This window comes from Budorcas taxicolor, chromosome 8 (assembly GCF_023091745.1).
Source record: "Budorcas taxicolor isolate Tak-1 chromosome 8, Takin1.1, whole genome shotgun sequence".
Classification (NCBI taxonomy): Eukaryota; Metazoa; Chordata; class Mammalia; order Artiodactyla; family Bovidae; genus Budorcas; species Budorcas taxicolor.
Window position 1 is genome coordinate 67750202 of NC_068917.1, and position 25993 is coordinate 67776194.

Here is a 25993-nt window from a genome sequence, read left to right on the forward strand (position 1 = left end):
TTTGTATGACTGGATGCTAGATAATTTTATATTCCTGTAACTCTTCTGAGCTTTGTTATAGCACATAGTTAGGTTACTTGGAAAGAGTTTGATCCTTTTGGATCAAAATGATCCTTACTTTATGATCTATTATAAGCTTGATTGGAACAATGCTTGGTCTAGGGCTACTTATTTTCCCATGACTGAAGTAAAAACCTTTTTGAGTATTCTACCCAATGCCCCATGAATTAAAGAGTTTTTCCAGTTTATCTGGTGGGACACTTTCCAGCTTTGAATGAGTGCTGAGCACTGTTCCTTCTAATCTTTTTAGATGGTATTTTTCTCCAGCCTTGGATGGTTTTCCTGCATACATGTTCTAATCAGTTCTTTGCCAAATGCTTGAGGGTTACCCTTCTTCATATCTCCAGCATTCTTTTTCTGTACAGCTCTTTCCTCTTCAGTACTCTGTTCGACAAACTCTGCAGAGACAGAAGTCTATCTGTTGTTATGTTTTGAAACTGCAGGTATTGAGGTTGGCCAAACCAAAAGAATAGGTTTAATGGTTTTATTCTTTGGAATAAGAAATCATTAAGAATAAGAAAGATTTTGTGATCAAATTTTGAAACTAAGTGAAAAGTTGAAATTGTTACTACTCTAATAATTTGATGAAGAACATTAACTTGGCTTTTATAGAAACTTGGTCAGCAGTGATGATGCAGAGCTTGTTGAGAACACGGATTTCTGGGACTCACTTTAAAGATTCTGATTCAGTAGATGTCAGACCACATTTGGAAAGAAACTGCTCTACAGAGAGTCTGTCCCAGTTCCATAGGTAGCATAAATACAAAGAAAGTCAGGCATGGAACTGGTAGAAGTAAAATATGGCTTTCATGATTTTATTACTACTAGGAGAAATACAGGATACTTGAGCTACTTCTTAATTTTTTAAGGAAAAATTACAAGGGAAAAGTAGTAGAAAAGAGAGGGAATGAGGAAGATATAGGGAGAAATGAGGATAGTAGATAAAAGCTAGGAAAAAAAGAAAAGATTAGACAGAAGCAAGGCCAGGTATCTTAAGGGAGAGAAAGAAGAGTAGACACTAAAATGAATGCAATTAGGAGATAAATTCTTTTTAGGTTATTATGAGTTTAGAGGAATTTAAACTTAAATTTTGACTTGAAATATTTGTGAGCTGATTAGTCAGGATTTAGGATTCCTGCCTGCCTCCCCCCTTTTTTAAAAATACATTTGGTATCTATGCTTCTACTCTGATTGGAATAGGTACTATAGAACCTCAGGGAGGAAATTAAATCTGAGGCACCATTGCTTGTAAGATAGACCAGTATTTTCCTCTAAGAGGCATAAAGTGCTGCCAGTTAAATATGCTTTTTTTTTTTTTTAAAAAAAAACCATCTCTTTTTAAGATATATTCCAGTTTCAGAGATGTTGGAAAGATGTGCCCTAAAATTGATGAAATACAGTATTTCCACTCCACCTTTATCTTTTTCTTTTATTTTCTTTTTTAGTATTAGTCATCAAGAATGGCTTAAATCTCACCTCTGTCATGAAGCCTGTGTAGATCCTTACAGTGAGATGTTTCAGGTTTCCTTTGAGCATGTTTCTTATGCCCCTTTCAGTTTTGAATATTCTTCTTAATGGAGAATCAAAAGCAAAATAGGAGTTAAGTAGTTCTGCTTTCTCTGTATCATCTGCTAACATTATACCATCTGCCCCAAGCAGTAGGCCTAAACCTTCTTTCTTGTTCCTCTTGCTCTACATGTTTTTTAAGTCTTTTTTATCGTTCTTAACATTTTTCACCAGCCTCCGCTCATTCTGGGCTCTTACATACATCTTCTTCTCCTTTCACATCACTCTTTTGTGTTCATCCTTATTCACATGCCTTTCTTTTCCTTCTTTTTTTTTTTTTTTAAATGACTGTCTTAAAATTATGAACTTACAGCACACTTTACCCAGTCATACTGGATTTTTAAAGATATCCATCCCCCTTAACATTTTCCCTTCACCCATAGTAACAGAATTCTTAAAGTCTGACACTGTATTTTTGGCTGGGGATATAACATTGAACAAATTCTATAGAAGAGGGAGAATATGTCACAGGCAAATGCTCATTAGCTGCAGAAACTTCTTAAAGCTTCTCCAAACTAATATTACCTAACGTACTTCTGTGAACCATGTAGCGTTTAACCAAGCTTTGTAACTAGTGTAGAAAAGAATCACACAGCCAAGAGCCATGTAGTGAACAATATTGTTCCAAGGCTTGAGAACTGGACCTAATCCTAATTCTGCCACTGTGTTCAACTGGACTCTGGTTTCCGTACTGTAAAATTGTGAGGTTGAATGGATGATCTTATAAGCCCCTTAGGGTTCTATGATTTTTACATATAAAATGCTTAATATCATATATCTTTAGTTTTTCCAGTTCACATTGGAATGGTAAGAGTGGCTATAAAAGAAATATAAAGTCATGATAGGATAGAGGTACAACTTTTTGATTCACCCAGAAAATCTTACAAGATGCTTTAGTGTAGCTAAACTTTTTTTTTTCAGAATTGGCTTTAATATAGTGCAATAGATACTTTAGATTGTATTAAGGTGCCATATAGCTAGGAATTATGTTTATAGTTTAATGGAAAGGTTGCTGACTTATAAGAATACCTGGGTTTTAACCTCAGCTTTGCTGGTAGATAATTAAATCCTGAACAAATTTTGTTTTGATTTCTGTGTGTAATAATGTGAAATGTAATTATATGGACTATATCACCCCACTGAAAGTAGGCACTTGAAACATTAAAGGAATCAATACTTTTTGTTCTGTTTACTGTGCAGGATTTGCATTTGTGTCTGTGAAAGTACATTAGGGGAAAATAATTTAAAATATATGAACAGAGATCTGCAGTTTTAAAATAGGTGTCATATATAGATCATTCCAGTATTCTTGCCTGGGAAATTCCGTGGACAGAGGAGCCTGGCAGGCTATAGTCCATGGAGTTGCAAAGAGTCAGGCACAATTGAGCTACTGAGCACACATGCACAAATAGATCATTCTTACAAGTTCTGTTTAATTGTAAAAGAAAAGTTGGATTTTATGTTTTCCAAGTATAGACCATTGAAAAAGATTAAAAGCTCCCTGGTTTATTTTATGAAGGTAGCACAGCCTGTTAGAGTGAGTTTAAACTTAGTGAAGGTAGCACTTACCTGTTAGAGTAAGTTTAAACCTAGTGAAGTTAGTATAGACACACACACTGGTCATGTATGCATCTGTGCACACATATACACATTCACATATTCAACACGTACTGAAATTCCAAATAAAGTATTAGCAAATTGAACCCCACAGTGTATTAAAAAATTGCATGTATTGACCAGGGAGGGTCTATCTCAGAAATATTCAAATGGCTCTATACCATGAAATTTGCCCAAAATTCATTATATCAACACATTACAGAAAAATTTATGATTATGCCAATAGGCAATTTTTAAAAGAGAGAGAAAAGCATTTCATAAAAATCCAGCAACTTCACTCAGAAATTTAAATAAAAGAGAGAGACAACACATAGTACTGGCAGTATATGGGGAAATGGAAACTCAGACATTAGTGGTAGTGTGAATTATTAAGCCTTTCAGGGGAAAACTGGTAATAGCTTTTGAAATAAAAATGCATGTTATTCTTTGAATTCCTACAAAATATAGTATAATACTATATACTAGAATACTAATATATACTGTTACTATTTATTAGGATGTATGTGCATGCATCCTCAGTCATGTCTGACTCTTTGTGACCCCATGGACTGTGCCTGCCAGGCCCCTCTGTCCTTGGGATTATCCCAGAAAGGATACTGGAGTGGGTATCCATTCCCTTCTTGAGGGGATCTTCCCGACCCAGGGATCCAACTCATGTCTCCTGCAATCAGGATTTGTAGTCTAGGACATTTGTTTCATAGTTTGTAATAGCTAAAAACTGGAAACAACATGAAAGACTGTTGATCACTGGGAGAGTGACTGAGTAAATTATATTATATCAGTACGATGGAATATGGTATAGTCATTGACCAGGAAGGATACCCATTATGATATTGTTAAGGTGCAGTGTGAAAGTTTGTCAGTTATAGATTATTCTGAATAATCTGCAATTCATTTTTTGTGAAAAGAAGGTCTATATATGCTAATATTTGTATGAGCAGAGAGAAGTATGCAACCTTATGTAATAGGGTTAAAAGAAGTGGTAGGCTTGATGAAGTGAGGAAATCATTGTTTTTCTTGATGTGTTTCTGCAGTGTTTCATTTTTTATGAAGAATATTTGTTACCTTTGTAATAATCACATTTAATGAAGGAAAAATGCTAAATTCAGAATATGAGGATATGAGTTCTAAAGAAGCTGGATTTGGCCAGAGATATAAAAAATAGAAAGTACTAATTAATACTGTCTGCTCTAGAGGATACTTGTAATCATGTCCATTCAAAGCCATTGTTACAGATTGGCTCTGAATGTAAAGATATTTTATATTGATATGGTAGCTTTAATGATTTTTTTTCTTTTACAGCAACTCCGCTCCAATATCCGAGAAATGGAGAAGCTTTGCTTGAAAGTGCGAAAGGATGACCTAGGGCTTCTGAAGAGAATGATAGATCCTGTTAAAGAAGAAGCATCAGCGGCAACAGCAGAATTTCTCCAACTCCATCTGGAATCTGTAGAAGAACTTAAGAAACAATTTAATGATGAAGAAACTTGTTTACAGCCTTCTTTGACCAGATCCATGACTGTTGGCGGTAATGTACTAAGTCGTATTCTTGATCATAGTATTGTAATGCAGTTAATTAAGTTCACTTCCTTGTACTGATATTGTAGATTTGCAAATTATATATAAATCTCCAGGGATACCTCCTAGTTCAGTATGCTGAATTCTTGGTCCCTGAGTGTGACTGGAAATGTGTATCCTAAACATTTCATGTGTATTAGTTGCTCAGTTGTGTCTGACTCTTTGTGACCCTGTAGACTGTAGCCCATTAGGCTCCTCTGCCCATGGAATTCTCCAGTCAAGAATACTGGAGTGGGTTGCCATTCTCTTCTCCAAATCATTTTATAGGATTAAAAAAAATAGAGGCTATGCTGTATAGTGTGAAACATAAAGGCTTCAAGTACCTACTTGTTCATATATTAAAAATAAGTTTTAAAATATTTCCTAAGGAGAAAATTAGTACTCTGGTCTGCAGAGTACTTCTCCCTCATCTCCAGGTACAGAGGCAGCCTAGCCAGGCATGCTTCTTTCTGAGGCATTCTAGTTTTCAGAGGGCATGTCAGATCTATCTCCCATAAAAATCTACATTGGGGGGTCACACCATTAATTTTTATGAAGTGATACTCTAAGGAAGAGGCCAGTAAAACCTGTCATTATAGCTCCTCTAAGGATGTAATTGATAATTGTTGATTACATTAAACAATGTATGTATAAAGAAACCTGAAAAAAATTATTGGTTTAATTAGTACTGCTTCAAAGCAGTTAATCTTTTTTATTCTTATAGATACTGAATGGCATAACTAACAAAGTTTCCTGCTTGAGTTGTTTACTAGAATGTGAAAGAAAGTGAAAGTCACTGTCGTGTCTGACTCTTGGTGACCCCATGGACTGTAGCCTGGCAGGCTCCTCTGTCTGTGGAATTCTCCAGGCAAGAATACTGGAGTGAGTAGCTGTTCCCTTCTCCAAGGGATCTTCCTGACCCAGGGATCAAACCCAGGCCTCCCACATTGCAGGCAGATTCTTTACTGACTGAGCCATCAGGGAAACCCAAGAATACTGGAGTGGGTAGCCTGTCCTTCTCCAGTGGATCTTCCTGACCCAGGAATTGAAATGGGGTCTCCTGCATTGCAGGTGGATTCTTTATCAGCTGCACTACCGGGGAAGCTTACTAGAATACTTAAATATAATTTTTTTAACTTCTAAAAGCCTAAGTTTTGAATTTTCCTGGCTTGATTTTGTAATTACTGCCCTTGTTTTTCTTTTGAATTTCTCTTTTTAATTTATGCATCCTATTATATTTTATACATGTTCTAAGCCACCTTAAAACTTTATGGAAAAGATGGGCTATAAATAAATTGTTGTTGTTCAGTTGCTAAGTAGTCTCCAACTCTTTGTAACCCCATGGAATGCAGCAGCCCAGGCTCCTCTGTCTTCCACTATCTCCTGGAATTTGTTCAAATTGATGTCCATTGAGTCAGTGATGCTTTCTAACCATCTCATCCTCTGCCACCCCCTTCTCCTTTTATCTTCTATCTTTCCCAGCATCAGGGTTTTTTCCAGTGAGTGGGGTCTTTTCCATTGAGTTGGCTCTTTGCATCAGGTGCCCAAAGTATTGGATCTTTAACTTCAGCATCAGTTCTTCCAATGATATTCAGGGTTGATGTCCGTTAAGACTGACTGGTTTGATGTCCATGCAGTCCAAGAGTCTCTCAAGAGTCTTCTCCAGCACCACAGTTTGAAAGTATCAATTCTTTGGTGCTCAGACTTCTTTATGGTCCAACTCTCACATCTGTATATAACTACTGGAAAAAGTGATATCACTGGTTTTTAATATGCTGTCTAGGTTTGACACACAGACACACAGACACACACACACAGACACACACAGACACACATGTTAGTCACTTAGTTGTGTCTGACTCTTTGGACTGTGGTCTGCCAGGCTCCTCTGTCCATGGAATTCTCTAGGCAAGAATACTAGAGTGGGTTGCTGCTCCTTTCTCCACGGGATGTTCCCAACCCAGGGGTCGAACCCAGGTCTCCCACATAGCAGGCAGAATCTTTACCATCTGAGCCATCAGGGAAGCCCCATTTGTCATAGCCTTTCTTCTAAGGAGCAAGCATCATAATTTCATGGCAGCGGTCACCATTTGCAGTGATTTTTGAGCCCAAGAAAATAAAACCTGTCACTGCTTCCACTTTTCCCCCCTTTTATTTGCCAGGAAGTGATGAGACTGGTTGCCATGATATTAGTTTTTCTAATGTTGAGTTTCCCAGGTGGCCCTAGTGGTAAAGAATTTATCTGCCAGTGCAGGAGATGTAAGAGACATGGGTTCAGATCCTGGGTTGGGAAGATCCTCTGCAGGAGGACATGGCAACCCAATCTAGTATTCTTGCCTGGAGAATACCATGGACAGAGGAGCCTGGTGGTCTATAGTCTATAGAGTCGCAAAGAGTTGGACATGACTGAAGCAATTTAACATGCACACATGCCAGTATTCTTGCCAGGTGAATCTTGTGGGCAGTGGAGCCTGGCAAGCTGCAGTCCGTGGTATCGCAAAGTGTCTGAGGACAACAATAAATTACAAATTAGAATACAATCTGAGAGGTGTTACATCTGACCGCTTTTCCTCTTTTTATTTACGTAGAAAGTAGGAGGCTCCTGTATCACTCTCTGGCTCCAAAACCTGATTGTTTTAATGCTATATTTTCAGTGCTAATGAATCCAATTTTACAGGTCTCTACCAGGCTCCTTTGTCCATGGGATTCTCCAGGCAAGAATACTGGAGTGGGTTGCCATTTCCTTCTCCAGGGGATCTTCCCGAGCCAGGGACTGAACCCAGGTCTCCTGCATTGCAGGCAGACACTTTAACCTCTGAGCCACCAGGGAAGCCCTAATGCATCCAATTTTACAGGACTCTTCTTTTTTTTTTAAATAGAAGAGGCATTTAGGCCATTATTCAGTTTCTGGATAATCTTACTTTCATTGTCTCCTCAGTACCTGAGCATGTAGTACATAGAACTTGGCACACAGTGGACCGTTAATAAACATGTTATAAGTATGAATGAATAAAAATCTTTTTAGAGACAATTTTGTAATTTCAAATGTGCTCTAGTCACTTCACTGTGTAGATAATCACTGTCTAACAACACTACTCAAAGTATTGTTTTGGGTAGAAAGAAATCTTAGCACTCAACCTTGGTTGAAGAGTATTTAGGAAGAATTCTTTTTACTGTTTATATCATTGTGTTCATATAGAATTATCACCTCCATAATGATGTGGCTAAATGCTGTTCTAACTATGAAGTATAAAGCTATGCTTTCTGTTTATGTATAGAGAAACTGGGCCTTATAAGTTCCATGAGATTAAGGAGTCACCTTATTTACCAGACCCTGTGACAGTTGTGATGGTAGTAATAAAAGTGAAGATGGTGGATTTTCTGGAAAGAATCACTGGTATCAGTCTCTTCTGCTATTTAGTTTTGAATTGCCCATCACCAGCAATTCCCTCACAAACAAAAATTTTGAGTTCTATTTAAGTATTTTAGCCTGAATTTGCATTTTATTATTGCATTGTTTATGTTTTTACTAGTAGAATTGCTTGGGCTCAACAAATTTGGTTCTACGTGTCATCAGAGGAATTGGGTGATTATTAGAAAAAGGCAGCTTACCCAGTTTGGTGGCAATTAACTTTCTCTGTAGGTAGCTGACTGGTATTTAAAAAAAAAAGTGATGGGAAAATTTGAGGAAGCATGTATATGGAGAAAGTGAAGAAGATTGGGGCAGAGCTAGAGGGTGAGGGAGAAGAAATAGCAGGTGAAATTTGTTTTCCAACTCTGTTGATTCTCAAACTTCTCACTTCATGGAGCACCAGATTAGCTAAAGAACTAATCACTTGCCACTGAGAGAAACTATGAAATCAAATCTCTGCATCTAGTGCAGATTTGATTGAAACAGTCATTCCATTTATGAGATCAGATACCTGAATCTCATAATCTAAAACACCTAAAAAAAAAAACTCATAATCTAAAACACTGTGTATAGTTTCAAATTCTGAACAATCTTCTGGTCAGATTTTGCTTTGACTTTGTATCCATTGCCAACATTAAGCAGTTAAAATTAACTGTCTCACTCAGTGCCTGAGTATTTCACCAAACATGAAGTTTCTACTAGGTTGTGTTAAATCCATAAATATTAACAAGTAATTGAGAGGGTGGGAAAGGAGAATAATGAAAAGGAAGTAACTAATTTACATAAAACTTTAATAGTGGGGAAAGAACTGGGTTTGCTCTATGTGTGGTCTTCTAGCTATAGACTCCTTTCTATCACCCTACATGTTTTTATCCTGTGCTCTCTGGGGTTTTTTTTTTTTTTTTTCCTTTTTTCCTATTTTTGCTTTTGGTACTCATAACAGTAGTGACAGCTTATACAGAAAAAAAAGAAGAGTGATTTGCGCAGAAATTTAAGTGCCTTAAAATGCTTTTTCCTTTAAAAATTCAATCTAATTATAAATAAATTGGTTGGAAACATGAGAGCAGAAATTCAGGAGCAATGCCACATTTCCATGACTGAGATCAAAATGCAAAAATAGTTTTTCATTTACAGATAGAAATAACAAGTAGAATAGAATGTTTTTATGTTCGCTGGAGAATGAAAGAAGCCTATTACGTTTAGGGGGAAGCTGTGATGATTTTGCTGTATCTTTTGTCCAGATTCTGAGAGTTTCTAAAGCACATCTTCTCTGCCAATCTTGCTTGATCTGAGAAACTCCCTTCTGTCTCAGTTGTGTATCTAGTTTCATTTTTAGCATATTGCTTCCCACCAAGAGAAGTGATGAGCCTCCAAATTTTATTTGTATTTAGCAAGGTGTATCAAGTCATACAGAGCAAATCAGTGCTTCTCTCTGTCTTTGTCTTTCTTACTTCCCATCCAGCTCACACACTTCACCAGTGTAGTAGGAACAGAATCTTACTACATTTTAAACAACTATTCAGAAAAGAGAAGAGTCAAACATTAAAACTCCTGGGAACTTCAGACCAGCATGTTGAATTTTATGAAATACTAGATTTTATCACAGGTATATGTACACTGGTATTGAACACATTGTGAATCATGTAGATGTTTTTATATATTACTTAGAAGGTGTCTTTTGAATTGACTTTAATTTTCTTAAAAATGCTCCTTTGGAGCTAAGTTAAGCCATGACTCCAAAGTCACTTTATCTTGATAGGTAGGTTTATATAGATGATCAGTAAAGTAATTTCAGTATGATAAAGCTGTTAGAACATGAAAGAATTCAGGAAATGCTTTTGAATTAACTTAGATTTAAAATGGAACTTTTCCTAATGTAAAATGTAGTGGAAGTTCCTTAAATATTGTGTTGTAATTCTTACTGGAATCATTGCCCTTCCTGATGTGTGGAGAAAGATCGGGGAGTGTATAGTGAGAATAGTTTGGACGCATAGAAGGAAAAAGTCTTATGTCTATGTTGCTAAGCTTATTTTTTACATCAACTAAAAATATCTTAATGTTTGAGTTTATAGTCAATAATGTTTTTAAAAAATAGAATCTGAATAACACTGCTAAGTGATACCGTATTCCACATAGACTTTACACTTGCAGTTGTTTGCAAGTGAGTGAAATTGAGATTGTTATACAAGAATAGCAGTTTTGACTTCAGTGGACAGGGTAAGAATTGTTTGGCTGTCTTTCCCGCAGCTATAATCTCTCTGTGTTTTGCCTCATTATGTCTGTAGTAGTTTGTAAAAGTTCAAAGTCAATGGATGAACACTGAGATAGTGATTTTTAATACAAGCTAGAATAAATGAATTACAGAAGTTGTAGAAATTAAGAGGTTCCTTTCTTAATTGTTAGTCATGCCTTGAATTGATTAGCAATGTTCTAAGTTGTAAGTTTACAGCAGGATTTTCCATGGAAGAGAACAGATTTCTTTGTTCTAAGACTCCATTTGAACTGAGATACATACGCAGTTTGGTTTCAAGTGAAACGTTAATGACTTACACATTTAATTATTTTTTTCATTGAGGGAAATCTTTTATGTTTGCTTAAAATGTCAAACATTTCCCATCCCTTCATTTTTAGATCAAGAATTTTTGTATGATAATCTCTCCTCATTTTGTTATACATCCTGGCATACTGCATTGGAAGCTTCTCTAATAGTATAATAATTATGGCTTTAAAAAGTCTTTTGAGTGATATTTACAAAGTTTTGCTTTACATTTGATCTATTAATGAAAAGAGGTATCATTATTTATCATCCTATTAAGGAAGTTGGAGTTCTTATTACGAATGGAATATTAAGTAGAAGAAAGATCTTAGAGTAATTAATTACTTTGATTGAAGTAAAACGTTTTTTTATGTGGTAACTTAGGACATGGAGTAAATAACTCTCCTAAACGTTTGTAAAAATCAGAGCTTTTAATATGTTGGATATTTGCCATATGTTGTAATGTAAAACTTTACTCTGTGTGTGTTGTTTTTGCTCTTCCTTTAAGGTAGGGAAACATATTCATTTCAGTTAAGATTCAAAATTAAAAGAACACTGTCAATTCTGATAGACCTATAGATTTTAAACTTTTAATCAACTGACTGCCCTTCCTAAACAATTCAAATAGGTTTTATTTCTTAAGAGGTAAAACGTTCACAAACTTTGAAAGTAAAATAGAAATGCAGTTTTATAAAATACCATTCAGAGGGGCTTCCCTGATAGCTCAGATGGTAAAGAGTCCATCAGCAACCCAAGAGACCTGGGTTCATTTCCTGGGTCAGTAAGACCCCCTGGAGAAGGGAATGGCACCCACTCCAGTATTCTTGCCTGGAGAATCCCATGGGCAGAGGAGCCTGGTGGGCTACAGCCCATGGGATCGCAAAGAGTTGAACATGACTGAGCAACTAACACAACCACATAGGCTTAGATGAAAGGAGAAATTGATAGAAAAGACGAACTTAAGAGTCATAATGACTTATTTTTAGGAATACAGCAGGTCACATCACTATGTTACTTTCCTGTTTATAACCGTTAATAGATTTCCATGGTCTTCTAAATAAAGTCCAAAGTCTTTTAACTGGGCTGCAAAGTCCCTCCTAACCATCTATAATGTCTTATACTTCTAGCTGTACGTTTTCAACTTTATGCTTTGGCAAGACCAGACTGCTGATTTTATGTTAAGCTATATTGGGTATTTTCTGAGGAACTTTTTCATGTTGGTCTCTCTATTTAGAATTTATATTCCTGTCTTCTTAGCCTAATAAGAAAAAATTAACCTGTTTTAGTAAGTTGTTCCATAAACTGCACACCAGACCAACCTTGGTCAGACGCCATGCCCAGCTTGAAACTCCCATAAGCACTGTAGGTATCTGTATCTATTTATCTAGATATCAGTGCAGTCTCTTATTGTTTCAGGATTGTCTGTTTGTATGTTTACTTTTCTAGAATGTAAGTTCTTTGAGAACAGCTACTTTGTACTGTTCACTTTTTTATCTTTGATGCTCAACCCAAAACATAATGGATACTCAGAAATATTAAAGTACTAGATGTTTTGAGCTTTCAGTAAGGAAGACAAAGGGAAGTAGACCTTCAGATCTCATCTCTCCATTTCCACTGCCACTGTTCTAGAGCACACTGTCATCATTTAGCACCAGACACATTGAAAAGCCTCCCAACTGGTTTTCACTCTCTAATTTTTTGCCTTTCAACTCAATCCTTAATCTGTTCTTCACACTACAGCTGTGGTTACCTTTCTAAATCTGAAATCTGATTATGGCACCCTCAATTTCCCAGTAGTCTCAATATCCTTTTAAAAGTTCCATACTGATCTTAAGAGAAAGACAGAACTCTTTAATGTAATTTACAGTGCCATAAATGATGTCACCTTAGACTTCCAGCCTCAACCGTTGCTTTCTTTTGTCATAGTCTGTGCTTCAGCTATACTGACTGGTTTCAGTTCCTAAACTTAAGCACGTTAGTCTTTCTGAACTTTATATTCTCTCCTTCTCCCTTCACGCTTGCCCTGGTTCAGCACTGTAATTTCTGTTCATCCTCAGGCTTTAGCTTCACAACCTTGTCAGATCACTCTTTCTCTACAAGTCTCAGTTAAATATTAAATACCTTTCTTCTGTGCTCACATAGCATACCATACTTACCCATATCATAGTTCTTTTCAGACTGTACTGAACTTGCCTGTAAACCTCTTTATCACACATTATATAGTAAACTCCATTAACAGTAACAGCAGTGACAGTATTCTTAATAGATAAGCCAGGCACCATTTAAAATAAACATCACCTTATTTTACAAGTGAGGGAAATAAGCCAAAGAAATCAAAGAGCTAAGTAAATAGGCAAACTAGGATTCTAACCCAGGTCTTTCCAACTAGGCCGATACTCCTAACCACTATGACTTCTTGGAACTGATTTACCTTAGCATATTGATTGGCATATAGTAGGCATTTTATAAATATCAGTTTAATGACATTGGTAAAACCAAGGAGGAGGTAATGAGAAAGACTTGAAGGTAGAGTTTGGAGTATAAATTCATCTTTATAGCAGTGTTAATGACTAAAGGCTTAAAGGGTTGATGACTTTTTAAAATTCAGAAAAGATGTAGAAGAATGAAGGCACAGGCCAGAAAAATTACTCTGAGGAAAAGGATGACAGTGTGTGCAAAAGGATACATATGGTAAGAGGTGTTTAATGACAAATTTACTAAAAATGACTGATAATTACTAAAATGACTGATAATTTACCAAAAATGACTGATTTTTCATTGCTAAAAATGCATCATTTCCCTACTTTTAAAATCTTGTGAATCTGATGTTTATTACTAAAATAGCCAAAGAAAATGTTACTGATTTAGCAATGAAAAGTGTTAATTTTGACTAGGTTATCTCTTCATAGAACATTGGCCAAATAGAATAGTTCTACTTTATGCTACTTTAGCATCTAGCCCTAGTTGTTCAGATTGGGTAAGTAGTATTTGTAGTAATTTTCTTAGATGATTTTGTAGAATAATTAAAGAAATAATGTTTGTTAACTAACCTCCCCATAGATAATCAATTTACTTTTATCCTGAACTTAATTAGTAAGCATTTTGCATGGTAGTTGTTTCATGGAATTGATTCATGCTACCATCTTTCTAACAAAGCAGATATACTCTAAACATGAGGCTATGTTCATCCAGGAACATTTCACAGTACTGAAGATGAAGCTGATCCTCAGAGTATGACTCAGATTTATGCATTGCCTGAAATTCCTCGAGATCAAAATGCTGCAGAATCATGGGAGACCTTAGAAGCGGTATGTTAGAGATGATTTTCCTTTTGGCAACTGTGAGGCATGAAAGTAAGTAATTTCCTCTTTCTCTCTCTTTTTAAGGACTTAATTGAACTTAGCCAACTGGTGACTGATTTCTCTCTCCTAGTGAATGTAAGTATATAACTGTTTTTGACTCAGAGATGTTGGATTAATAGAATAAGAGGCTTTTATCAATTACTAGACTTCTGATTAGAATTTTAATAGAATTTACAATTTCTAAGACTGGTATTGAGCCCTAGACCGAAGTCTTAAGTGTCCTCAAATCCCACTTCAATTAAAAAAAATTTATTAAGCATTTTTTTATATAGAATATACTGGGTATTAGGGTTATGACAAGATTGGATATAGAAATAAATGAATCCTGCTCTCTGCCTTCAGGGATTTACAGTGGGTGGCCATAAACTTGGACCCCACCAAAACTGAAATTTCAAGAATTATTGTTAAATGTAAAAATAAGCTATGAAAAGTATTATTGGCTCCAAGGAGAAGTGTTTAATTCCAAGGGAAAGTTGCAGGTGTCATGGCACATTAAGAATAATGTCATAAGATAGGTAGCATTTGCCTTCAGCCTTGGAAATTGAGTAAATTTCCACAGGTGGGAATGAGGGGTGCAGTTGAAGATATCTAAACAAAAACATAAAGTAGAAAAGTGTATGGGCTTCCTGGGTTGCTCAGTTGGTTAAGAATCTACCTGCAATGCGGGAGACCTGGGTTTGATCCCTGGGTTGAGAAGATATCCTGGAGGGAGGGCATGGCAACCCACTCCAGTATTCTTGCCTGGAGAATCCCCATGGATAGAGGAGGCTGGCAGGCCGCCTGTGAGGCGGGAGACCTGGGTTTGATTCCTGGGTTGAGAAGATCCCCTGGAGGGAGGGCATGGCAACCCACTCCAGTATTCTTGCCTGGAGAATCTCCATGGACAGAGGAGCCTGGCAGGCTGCAGTCCATGGGGTCACAAAGGGTTAGAGCACAACTGTCCTTTCAGGAATAACAGGTGTTAATAATGTGACTAATGCATAAGGTACCATGGGTAAACTAAGCAAGGAGATTGAGATGCCACTGAAAGCCATACCAAAGAATTTGAACTTTACTTTGTAGATATTAAAGAGCCAGTAGACTTTTGAGCAGATAGAGCGATGTGATATTCTGTACTTCAGAAAGATCACTATTAGCCGTGTGAATAATTGCCCTGGGCGGGAGGAGAATATAGGTGGAAGGACCTTTGGAATCACTTCCAAGAGTTTCACTGAGTGCATGGCAATACAAATATTAATACAAAGGTAAAAGGCAGCTTAGAGGCATTTCTGGGGTCAATTTATGAGAAATTGGAGACAGGTGGAAGAGTCAAAATAAATTAAGGCTGTTTTATTCTACATAATTGGGTGGCCAGTGATACTGTTAACAAAGATTGGGGAACAAAAGTAAATTTGGTGGGAAAGATAAAACAGATTTTCTGTCATTATTTTTGTAAGTTACTCTTATTTTTCCTTCCCAGGAATTATGGGAAGGGGTGTGTGTGTGTGTGTAGCATGTCTGTTTCTGCATATGCTTCTTCTGGGTTTAGTTCATTGTTCTTGATCAAACTATGAGTTAGGAGTTATACATCTTTGAATTATGGTTTCCCTGACATTTGGCTTTAAATTATAGGATGTTCCTAGGTCATACAATCTCAGGTTTGGAATTGGAAAGGACTTATGAGGCCTATTAATCTGATGCTTCTACTCTTGCTCCAGCTTCTTAAATAGATGATCTTTTGCCTCCTTTTCAACAATCACAGTGCAGAAATACACTCATTCCATTTGGAGGCGCTAACTCATAGAAGTTTTTTTCTTATGTAAAGTAAACTTTGATCTTAATAACTTCCTTCTGGTACTTTAGCCCTCTGAAACCCTGTCCTGAAAAAGTCTTTTTTCCTTATAAAAGTTTTTCACCACAGCCAACATAATACTCAACAGTGATAAGCTGAAAGCCTTCCCACTAAAATCTGGAGCAAGACAGGGAGGCCCACTCTCACCACTTCTATTCACCATAGAATTGGAAAGCCCAACCATGGGAATCAGACAAGAAAAAAAAAGGTATCCAAATTGGAAGAGAAGAGGTAAAATTGTCAGTGTATGTAAATGACATAATTCTGTGTTGATGGACATTTAGGGTGCTCCCATGTCTTGGCCATTGTAGAGTGCTGCTGTGAACTTTGGGGTGAATGTGTCTTTTCAAATGGTAGTTTTCTCCAGATATATGCCAAGGAGTGGTATTTTTGGATCATACGGGAACTCTATTTTTAGTGTTATGAGGAACTTCCATACTGTTTTCCAGAGTGACTGTACTAATTTACATTCTCATCAACAGTGTAGGAGGATTTCCTTTTCTCCACACCCCCTCTAGCATTTGTTATTTGTAGACCTTTTAATGATGGCCATTCTGACTGGTGTGAGGTGGTACCCCATTATAGTTTTGATTTGCATTTCTCTAATAATTAAAGATATTGAGCATCTTTTCACATGCCTATTGGCTGTCTGTATGTTTATTTCAATCTTCTGCCCATTTTTAGATTGGATTGTTTGTCTTTTTTGTTATTGAGTTGTATGCAGTGTTTGTATATATTGGAAACTAATCTCTTGTTGGTCACATCATTTGCAAATATTTCTCCCAGTCTGTAGATTGTCTATTTTTTTAAAAGTGATTTTCTTTGCTGTGTAAAAACATAGGTTTGATTAGACCCCACTTGTTTATTTTTGCTTTTATTTCTATTACCTTGGGAGCCTGACTTAAGGAAACATTGCTGTAATTTATGTCAGAGAATGTTTGGCCTATGTTCACTTTATGATGTCTGTCTTAACATTTAATTCTTTATGCCATTTTGAGTTTATGTTTCTGCATGGTGAGAGAGTATGTTCCAACTTCATTGATTTACATGTGGCTCTCCGATACCACTTGCTGAGGAGACTGTCTTTTTCCTATTGTGTATTCTTGCCTCCTTTGTGTGAGTTTATTTCTGGGCTCTCTAATCTGTGCCATTGACCTATGTGTCTGTTTTTGTGCCAGTACTGTGCTGTTTTTGTTACTGTAGCTTTGTAGTATTGTCTAAAGTCTGGGAGAGTTGTGCCTCGTGCTTTGTTCTTTATTTTGGCCGTGCTGTTGTACAGGAGACAGGGATCAAGACCATCCCCATGGAAAAGAAAGGCAAAAATGCAAAATGGCTGTCTGGGGAGGCCTTACAAATAGCTGTGAAAAGAAGAGAAGCAAAAAGCAAAGGAGAAAAGGAAAGATATAAGCATCTGAATGCAGAGTTCCAAAGAACAGCAAGGGGAGATAAGAAAGCCTTCCTCAGCGATCAATGCAAAGAAATAGAAGAAACAACAGAATGGGAAAGACTAGAGATCTCTTCAAGAAACTTAGAGATACCAAGGGAACATTTCATGCAAAGATGGGCTCGATAAAAGACAGAAATGGTCTGGACCTAACAGAAGCAGAAGATATTAAGAAGAGGTGGCAAGAATACACAGAAAAACTGTACAAAAAAGATCTTCATGACCAAGGTAATCATGATGGTGTGATCACTCACCTAGAGCCAGACATCCTGGAATGCGAAGTCAAGTGGGCCTTAGAAAGCATCACTATGCACAAAGCTAGTGGAGGTGATGGAATTTCAGTTGAGCTATTTCAGATCCTGAAAGATGATGCTGTGAAAGTGCTGCACTCAATATGCCAGCAAATCTGGAAAACTCAGCAGTGGCCACAGGACTGGAAAAGGTCAGTTTTCATTCCCCAATCCCAAAGAAAGACAATGCCAAAGAATGCTCAAACTACCACACAATTGCATTCATCTCACATGCTACTAAAGTAATGCTCAAAATTCTCCAAGCCAGGCTTCAGCAATACGTGACCCGTGAACTTCCTGATGTTCAAGCTGGTTTTAGAAAAGGCAGAGGAACCAGAGATCAAATTGCCAACATCCATTGGATCATGGAAAAAGCAAGAGAGTTCCAGAAAAACACCTATTTCTGCTTTATTGACTATGCCAAAGCCTTTGACTGTGCGGATCACAATAAACTGGGGAAAATTCTGAAAGAGATGGGAATACCAGACCACCTGACCTGCCTCTTGAGAAACCTGTATGCAGGTCAGGAAGCAGCAGTTAGAACTGGACATGGAACAACAGACCGGTTCCAAATAGGAAAAGGAGTATGTCAAGGCTGTATATTGTCACCTTGCTTATTTAACTTATATGCAGAGTACATCATGAGAAATGCTGGGCTGGAGGAAGCACAAGCTGGAATCAAGATTGCCGGGAGAAATATCAATCACCTCAGATATGCAGATGACACCACCCTTATGGCAGAAAGTGAAGAGGAACTAAAAAGCCTCTTGATAAAAGTGAAAGAGGAGAGTAAAAATGTTGGCTTAAAGCTCAAGATTAAGATCAGAAAACGAAGATCATGGCATCTGGTCCCATCACTTCATGAGAAATAGATGGGGAAACAGTGGAAACAGTGTCAGACTTTATTTTCTGGGGTTCCAAAATCACTGCAGATGGTGACTGCAGCCATGAAATTAAAAGACGCTTACTCTTTGGAAAGAAAGTTATGACCAACCTGCTGCTGCTACTGCTAAGTCACTTCAGTCGTGTCTGACTCTGTGTGACCCCATAGATGGCAGCCCACCAGTCTCCCTGTCCCTGGGATTCTCCAGGCAAGAACACTGGAGTGGGTTGCCATTTCCTTCTCCAATGCATGAAAGTGAAAAGTGAAAGTGAAGTCGCTCAGTCATGTCTGACTCTTCACGACCCCCTGGACTGCAGCCTACCAGGCTCCTCTGTCCATGGGATTTTCCAGGCAAGAGTACTGGAGTGGGTTGCCATTGCCTTCTCCATGACCAACCTAGATAGCATATTCAAAAGCAGAGACATTGCCAACAAAGGTTTGTCTAGTCAAGGCTATGGTTTTTCCAGTAGTCATGTATGGATGTGAGAGTTGGACTGTGAAGAAAGCTGAGTGCCGAAAAATTGATGCTTTCGAACTGTGGTTTGGGAGAAGACTCTTGAGAGCCCCTTGGACTGCAAGGAGATCCAACCAGTCCATTCTAAAGGAAATCAGTTCTGGGTGTTCTTTGGAAGGACTGATGTTGAAGCTGAAACTCCAGTACTTTGGCCACCTCATGCGAAGAGTTGACTCATTGAAAAAGACTCTAATGCTGGGAGGGATTGGGGGCAGGAGGAGAAGGGGACGACAGAGGATGAGATGGCTGGATGGTATCACCGACTCGATGGACATGAGTTTGAGTGAACTCCGGGAGTTGGTGATGGACAGGGAGGCCTAGTGTGCTGCGATTCATGGGGTTCCAAAGAGTTGGACGTGACTGAGCGACTGAACTAAACTGAGCTGAGGTGTTTGTAGCAAATGGTCTTTCTCTAGTTACAGCCAGCAGGGGTACTCTATAGCTGTAGTTGTGGGCTTCTCACTGTGGTGGCTTCTCTTGTTGAGCATAGGCTTTAGGGTGTTCAGGTTTCAGTAGTTGTGGTGCCAGGCTTAGTTGCCCCACTGCATTTGGGATCTTCTCAGAACAGGGATCGAACCTGTGTCCCCTGCACTGCAAGCCAGATTCTTAAGCACTGGACCACCAGAGAAGCCGTCTTGCTTTGTTCTTTTTCTTCAGGACTGTTTTGGCAGTCCTGTTTCCATGACTGATTCTGGGTCTTTTATGGTTCCTTATAAATTTTAGGATTATTTGTTGTAGTTCTGTGAAAAATGTTGTGGGAAGCTTGATAGCATTAAATCTGTAGATTGCTTTGGGTAGAATGACCATTTTACCAATATTAAGTCCTTCAATCCAAGAGCATGGGATAGCTTTCTGTTTCTTTGAATCATCTTTCCTTTACCAATGTTTTATAGTTCTCAGCATGTAAGTCTTTCACCTCCTTGGTCAAGTTTATTATGCCTAAGTATTTTTTATGTGATTAAAAGGAATTTTTAAATTTTAATCTTATATCCTGATACCTTGATGAATTCATTTGTCAATTCTAGTAGTTTTTATGTGGAGTTATTAGGGTTTTCTATATACTACTCAGCTATAAAGAAGAAGGAAATAATGCCATTTGCAGCTACATATATGAACCTAGAGATTATACTAAGTGAAGTCAGAAAGAGAAAGACAAATACCATATGATATCACTTATACTTGGAACCTAAAATATAACACAAATGAACTTATTTACCAAATAGAAGCCGACTCACAGACATAGAGAACAGACTTGTGGTTGCCACAGGGGTAGGGGGTGAGGGAGGGATTGACTGGGAATTTGTGATTAGTAGATGCAAATAATTAATCTTATGTATAGAATAAATAAAGTCCTACCCAATCACAGAGGGAAATGTATTCAATATTCTTTTACTAAAACATAATGGAAAGGAAAAAAAATTATTCAGTTTTTTGAGATCAGCATTATCCTTCCTCACCCAACCACACCTCAGCATATTTTCTTCTCTTAAGAACCCTTGATTCTCTGTTTTTTCTAGAGTCTAATTTCTCAGCTTTTCAGTACTAGTTATTTACTCTAGTTTGTGGATTTATTTCTCGAAATGTAACACCTAAAATTGAGTACAGTACATTGTTTGAAGCATTTTCCTTTTTTATGCTTCTGAATCGGAAGCAGCAAAATGTTTGAAATTTCTGAGTTAGGTATCTGTACAATCTATTAATATAGTTGTGTATGAAAGAGAAGTATATAATAAAAATCCAAAAATATTTGTTTTTATAATCATGATTTATTCAATTTTTATAACTCATAATCTGATCTAATGCAGTGTGTAAAATCTGTACATGTAGGGTTACACAAATATTTACATTTGCTGCAAGTCATCAATATTTACACAATAAAATGGATGAGTTACAATGTATGTAAATTATACCTCAAAGTTGATTGAAAACTAAACATGTACAAGTTCTCATTCAAAAGGAGTGCATTTGTCTTCCAATGAAATAGGCACATGAAAGGGAATTTAAGGGTTTGTGGCCATTTAACAAGTTATATTTCCTATTAGGTTATATAAGCAACTCCTAGCCCCTAATCTAAGAAAGATTTGTACAAGAAAACTTTGGGTATAGCCATGGCTCTATACAGATGTCCTATTTATAACAGTCTGTGTAAGGACATGAGACAGAATGCTATTAGGCAAAAGCTCAAAGAAGAACCCCTGATTACTGTTCCCAGGGTGACTGAGTTCTCATGACCACATGGTCAAGGACTCAACAGAAACTCCATTTAGACATGGTATGATTTGGAAACATAACTAAAGTGACCACATCCTTTCATTATCATCACATGGACATGATAGTATTTAGGCTAATTAACCATGTATTTATGGAATGCTTTTTGTGTGCATAGTATTGTGCTAAACTCAGTACAATGAAGAATAGAGAATAGTATTAAAAAAGAACCTATAGGACAGTCACAATAGTTACGCAAAATTGTGAATGTGCTTAATACCATTGAATTATACACTTAAAAACTGTAAATTTTATATATACTTTTACCATAATAAGTAAGCACTTGCAAAGCCGTTAAGAGATCCATGTATATTTCAGTAAATGTTAATTATTATCTACTAGACACCCTGCTTTTTTTTCTTCAGCCTTATTGCTCAAGTGCCCTCTTCTGTTCTTGTAACTGTGGAACCAGCCCTGTTTCTAGTCAAGAGGAACTAGGAAAACTCTGGGCCATTTGCTCAATAGCTTGTCACTATTGCTGCTCATCCAGTTTTGTCTCTACCTTTTGCCATATCCTGTATGGCTTTTATACTTAAGTTTTACTCCCAGTGCATAAAAACTGGGTTGTAATTGATTAGATCAGATTCTTCCATTTATTATTTATGTGACCTTCAGAATGTTAACAACACTTAGCTTTGTAAATAGATGGGAGGACTCCATGAGATATTGTCTTATTTCTCACTCCCTTCCCTACCCTTGGAGTAGGAAATGCCAATCCACTCCAGTATTCTTGCCTGGAGAATTCCATGGACAGAGGAACCTGGCAGGCTATAGTTCATGGGTCACAAAGAGTAGGACACAACTCAGCGACTGACACACACACACCATTCCCTACCCCGACCCACTGCATTCTTGCCTTTGTCCCTCCCTGTTTGATTCACTCTTTGCTTAGAATTCCACTTTTGCCACCACCAATACCTTTAGACATTTTAGTACTGTAGTTCCTATAGTCGCTTTCCTATTACTGGAATCCCTTAATGTCAACACCATACTTACCCACCCTGCTTATTGCCTACTCTAGGCCAGTACACTCTGCCTGTGTATCATAGTGTTTGTATGCTTGTTTCTGGGCTTTTCTGTGTATATGAGTGCATATAATTAAGTTTAGTATATTCATATTATCTGTCTTTGGAGCTCAGAACCAAGATAGCTTAGTTGGTTGGGATCTAAGACTAAAGCTGGCCTTGAAGGCTGGCTGGAATTTAGAGAGAGAAGAATAAAGGAACATATCTGGAATTTTGGCATTAGTTTCTTAAACCTGTACTTTCCAGGCACATTAATAAAACTGTACAACTACCAACAAGGGGAAAACAGTTCTTCATAGTTTTGACTTCAAATGCCCAAATTGCATTCTGCTTGACAAATATTAACTTAATAAATCACATTTCCCCCCAGAATCTTAGGTGCTCTTATAACTGCTTATTAAGATTCTGTTATTTTTTTCAGGCAGGTAAGGAAACCTAAGTCAGTGTTAAATCCATAAACATATTCTTAGATTCTTTGGAGAATTGTTTTCCTTTAAAAAGGAAAGTCTATTCATTACTCTAGTTTGAGAAAACTATAGTGATCCTCATAAATAGTTTAAATAATTGTTAAAGGGATGCTGAGAACAATATGAGGTGCCAGTGTTAAGTTGATGGTTGTCAGATTTGGGAGGCCTAGGTCAATGAAAGCAAACATAAGTAAATCAGAAGCAAAAGGGAAGGTTGGTAGGTAGGGGTGAGGAGGCTTTGTTGTTTGGGGCTTGGTGTCCTGTAGTAGAATAAAGTTGCGTATGTATAGTTTGGCCCAGCATAAAGAGCCAAGATCACAGTGGACAAATAGGGTCCAGACTGAGCTCTGAATGGAGTCTAGTTTGGCATTTAGTTGGGGTTGAAGAGGGATTCTCTTCTATTATCTGTGAATTAAAAAAACCCTCAAAAGTAAATAGTCTATATGTTGATGTTTACATCAACATGGGTTGATGCTTACATGGGTTTATACATGTGTGAGAACTAATCAAAGGATATGCCCTAAGAATTGGTTGTATATTATATGTAAATTCCATATAAATATAGTTTTCTAAAAATGGGAATATGTTCCTCTGTCAGGTAGTGAGTTCTTGTCACTGGAGATGTTTGAGCTGAGATTCAGTGGCCACTTATCAGAAGTGGTATAGTGGGGTTTCACATAGCTGAGGGGAAAGTTGCACTTCCACCCAGAGATTCCGTGTTTCTGTTGTGTCAGCACAGATGTTGCCATTTTATGTAGAAGGCTTTATTAATATGTTTGATCTGAAACATTTTAATTTGTCATGATTTTTAAATGTACTGAAGTGTACAGGTATAAAACATGGGACAGTAAGTTCGTTCACTGCTCCCTTGTGCATATCACAAATGGAACAATTTTATGGCAGGTCAAACCATATTATATTTTTACTCCTAAAACATAATAACTTGTGTTTATTGGATCAAGGGCATTTAACTCCTGAGACAGATTTGTCTGTTTTAAACTGAATCTTCAAAGAAGATAAGTTAGAAAGGCTTTTGGTTTGATTTTTTTTTTTCCATCAAACCTCGCATGACACGTAAATGCTTATTTGGATGTTTTTCCTCCTGGAAAGTAGATTCATTTGGAGAATAATATGTTTGTATGTTAGAATGCATTTTAGTGTGAGATGCTTTGTCCTATAAAGGTGCCACCCTTTTCTTGTCTAATAATTAAGTCACCCTCTTTTTTTCATACAAGTGAATTTGTACTTTCAACATGGTTTATCAGATGCTATTAATGAACCGCTATTAAGACTGCAAGGCTGCAGTACCCAGGGCTCTGATTACAGGAATTAAAGTAGTGTGTATTGGCTGACTGCTGCTCCCCAGCAGGAACGTTCACTCATAATTCCTTTGCATCTAGTCTCAGCAGGAGAAGATTGACAGCATTGAAGACCATGTCAACAGTGCTGCTGTGAATGTTGAAGAGGGAACCAAAAACTTGGGGAAGGTAAGATTCTGCTCCTGCTGACAAATCAATGGTACTCTGGCTCTCAGGAATCCCTAGTATTAACCCAATTGATCTGTTCTCTTTAATGTTGAGGGAACCAGCAATTAAGAAAATAAGGAAGAAATGACACATAGGTAGTGCAGGAAATCAATGGTGGTTGTAATATTCTACTCTAAGATTCCTTCTGTTGGGAGAGAAATTTTTTCAGAGAGAGAGTAAACTGGAGCCCTGCTATATGGCACTTGGTGTTACAAAATAATATTTTCAGGGGTCCAGGAGAGGAGTAGAGAGGGTTGCCAGAATCCAGTAGGGGCCAAAGTTTAGGGACGTGACAGCACACATGGTGTGGGTCCATCTGTTTCTCATAGAAAGTGGCTTTTAACCCCAGGTACATAGCATGGAGTAATCTGTGTGCAACATAAAAGCTTTGGGAGTATCTGTGGCTACTGAAACTGTTTAAATAAGCTAGCTAGATAGTTAGTGAATTGACTGTTTTGCAAGTAAAATCAATCTGTAGCAGTCCACTCTTTGTAGCTCATTTCTCTAAGTTCTGAGATCTGGAGCAATTAGAGTACCTGTGGAATACTTTCTCCCCTCCCCCAACCCCAGAACAATCTCTAAGGTTAATTATGTACCACGAGTTAAAGAGGCATTGCCAGGAGTAATGAGAGGAAAATGCATATCACCACAGGGAGATATTCTCAACTCAATTTCTAAATTGAATTTTTTTTTTTTTTTTTTTACAGGCTGCAAAATACAAGCTGGCAGCTCTGCCTGTGGCAGGTGCACTCATCGGAGGAGTGGTAGGGGGTCCGATTGGCCTCCTTGCAGGCTTCAAAGTGGCAGGAATTGCAGCTGCACTTGGTGGTGGGGTGTTGGGCTTCACAGGTGGAAAATTGATACAAAGAAGGAAACAGAAAATGATGGAGAAGCTCACTTCCAGCTGTCCAGATCTCCCCAGCCAAACTGACAAAAAATGTAGTTAAAAACCAAACTTCGGTATTATTGGTGCCAACATGTCTATCCTAATGACGAGCTTCACTGCTGTTGGACACCCAGTCAGCTTTCAGAACATGATTATATCCCAATAGTGGCTGTAGATGCTCAAGTGGAATTGAACTGTGATAAGAGGATATATTTTTTTGTTTGCTGGGGTATTAATGGGGATGTGAGAAACTGAGGAGCCTGGACTGAGGGTGTACAGTATTTGTCAGGTAAAGTTAAAGAACTGCCAGGGAGCAGATTTTCTACTTGGAAATGTGAAAACTGAACCTATAACTTTGATCAGGACTTGTGATCTGTAGACTTGTTGGGTTATGGAAGGACCGTTTTCAGAATATTTTCTTCCATGACCCTGACTTGGAGACTCCAAGGCTAAGCATATTGTAAATATGCTTCTTTAACTCCTAAATATACATTATTTAGACAGTTTAGCAGAGAAAAGAATGGAAGTTCAGGAGCTTTTCACATCAAATAGGGAAATCAGGATCTAGCAAGGGGCCCAAGTGAACTACATAATGGAGTCCATTTGGTGAGCCCTATTGCCGTTTGGTCTAACACTATTTTCCAGTAAAGGAAATAAATATTGTAAGAAAATGGAAAAAAAGGCCCAATTTCTCCTTCAGGTATCTTAATTTGTGACACTAGCTTCTTCTCTGAAATCTTTCTTCTGCC

At 37.5% G+C, this 25993-nt stretch overlaps 1 protein-coding gene across 1 annotated transcript in view; it reads left to right on the top strand.

The window, feature by feature from the left end:
• Positions 1 to 25993, top strand: part of STX17 (syntaxin 17) — a 66066-nt gene extending 40073 nt beyond the window's left edge. Inside the window, exons 4-8 of the mRNA XM_052645098.1 lie at positions 4546 to 4771; positions 13941 to 14056; positions 14135 to 14185; positions 24233 to 24319; positions 25066 to 25993. Coding sequence (XP_052501058.1) covers positions 4546 to 4771; positions 13941 to 14056; positions 14135 to 14185; positions 24233 to 24319; positions 25066 to 25305 — 720 coding nt within the window. The 3' untranslated portion in view covers positions 25306 to 25993. The remainder of the gene's footprint in view (positions 1 to 4545; positions 4772 to 13940; positions 14057 to 14134; positions 14186 to 24232; positions 24320 to 25065) is intronic.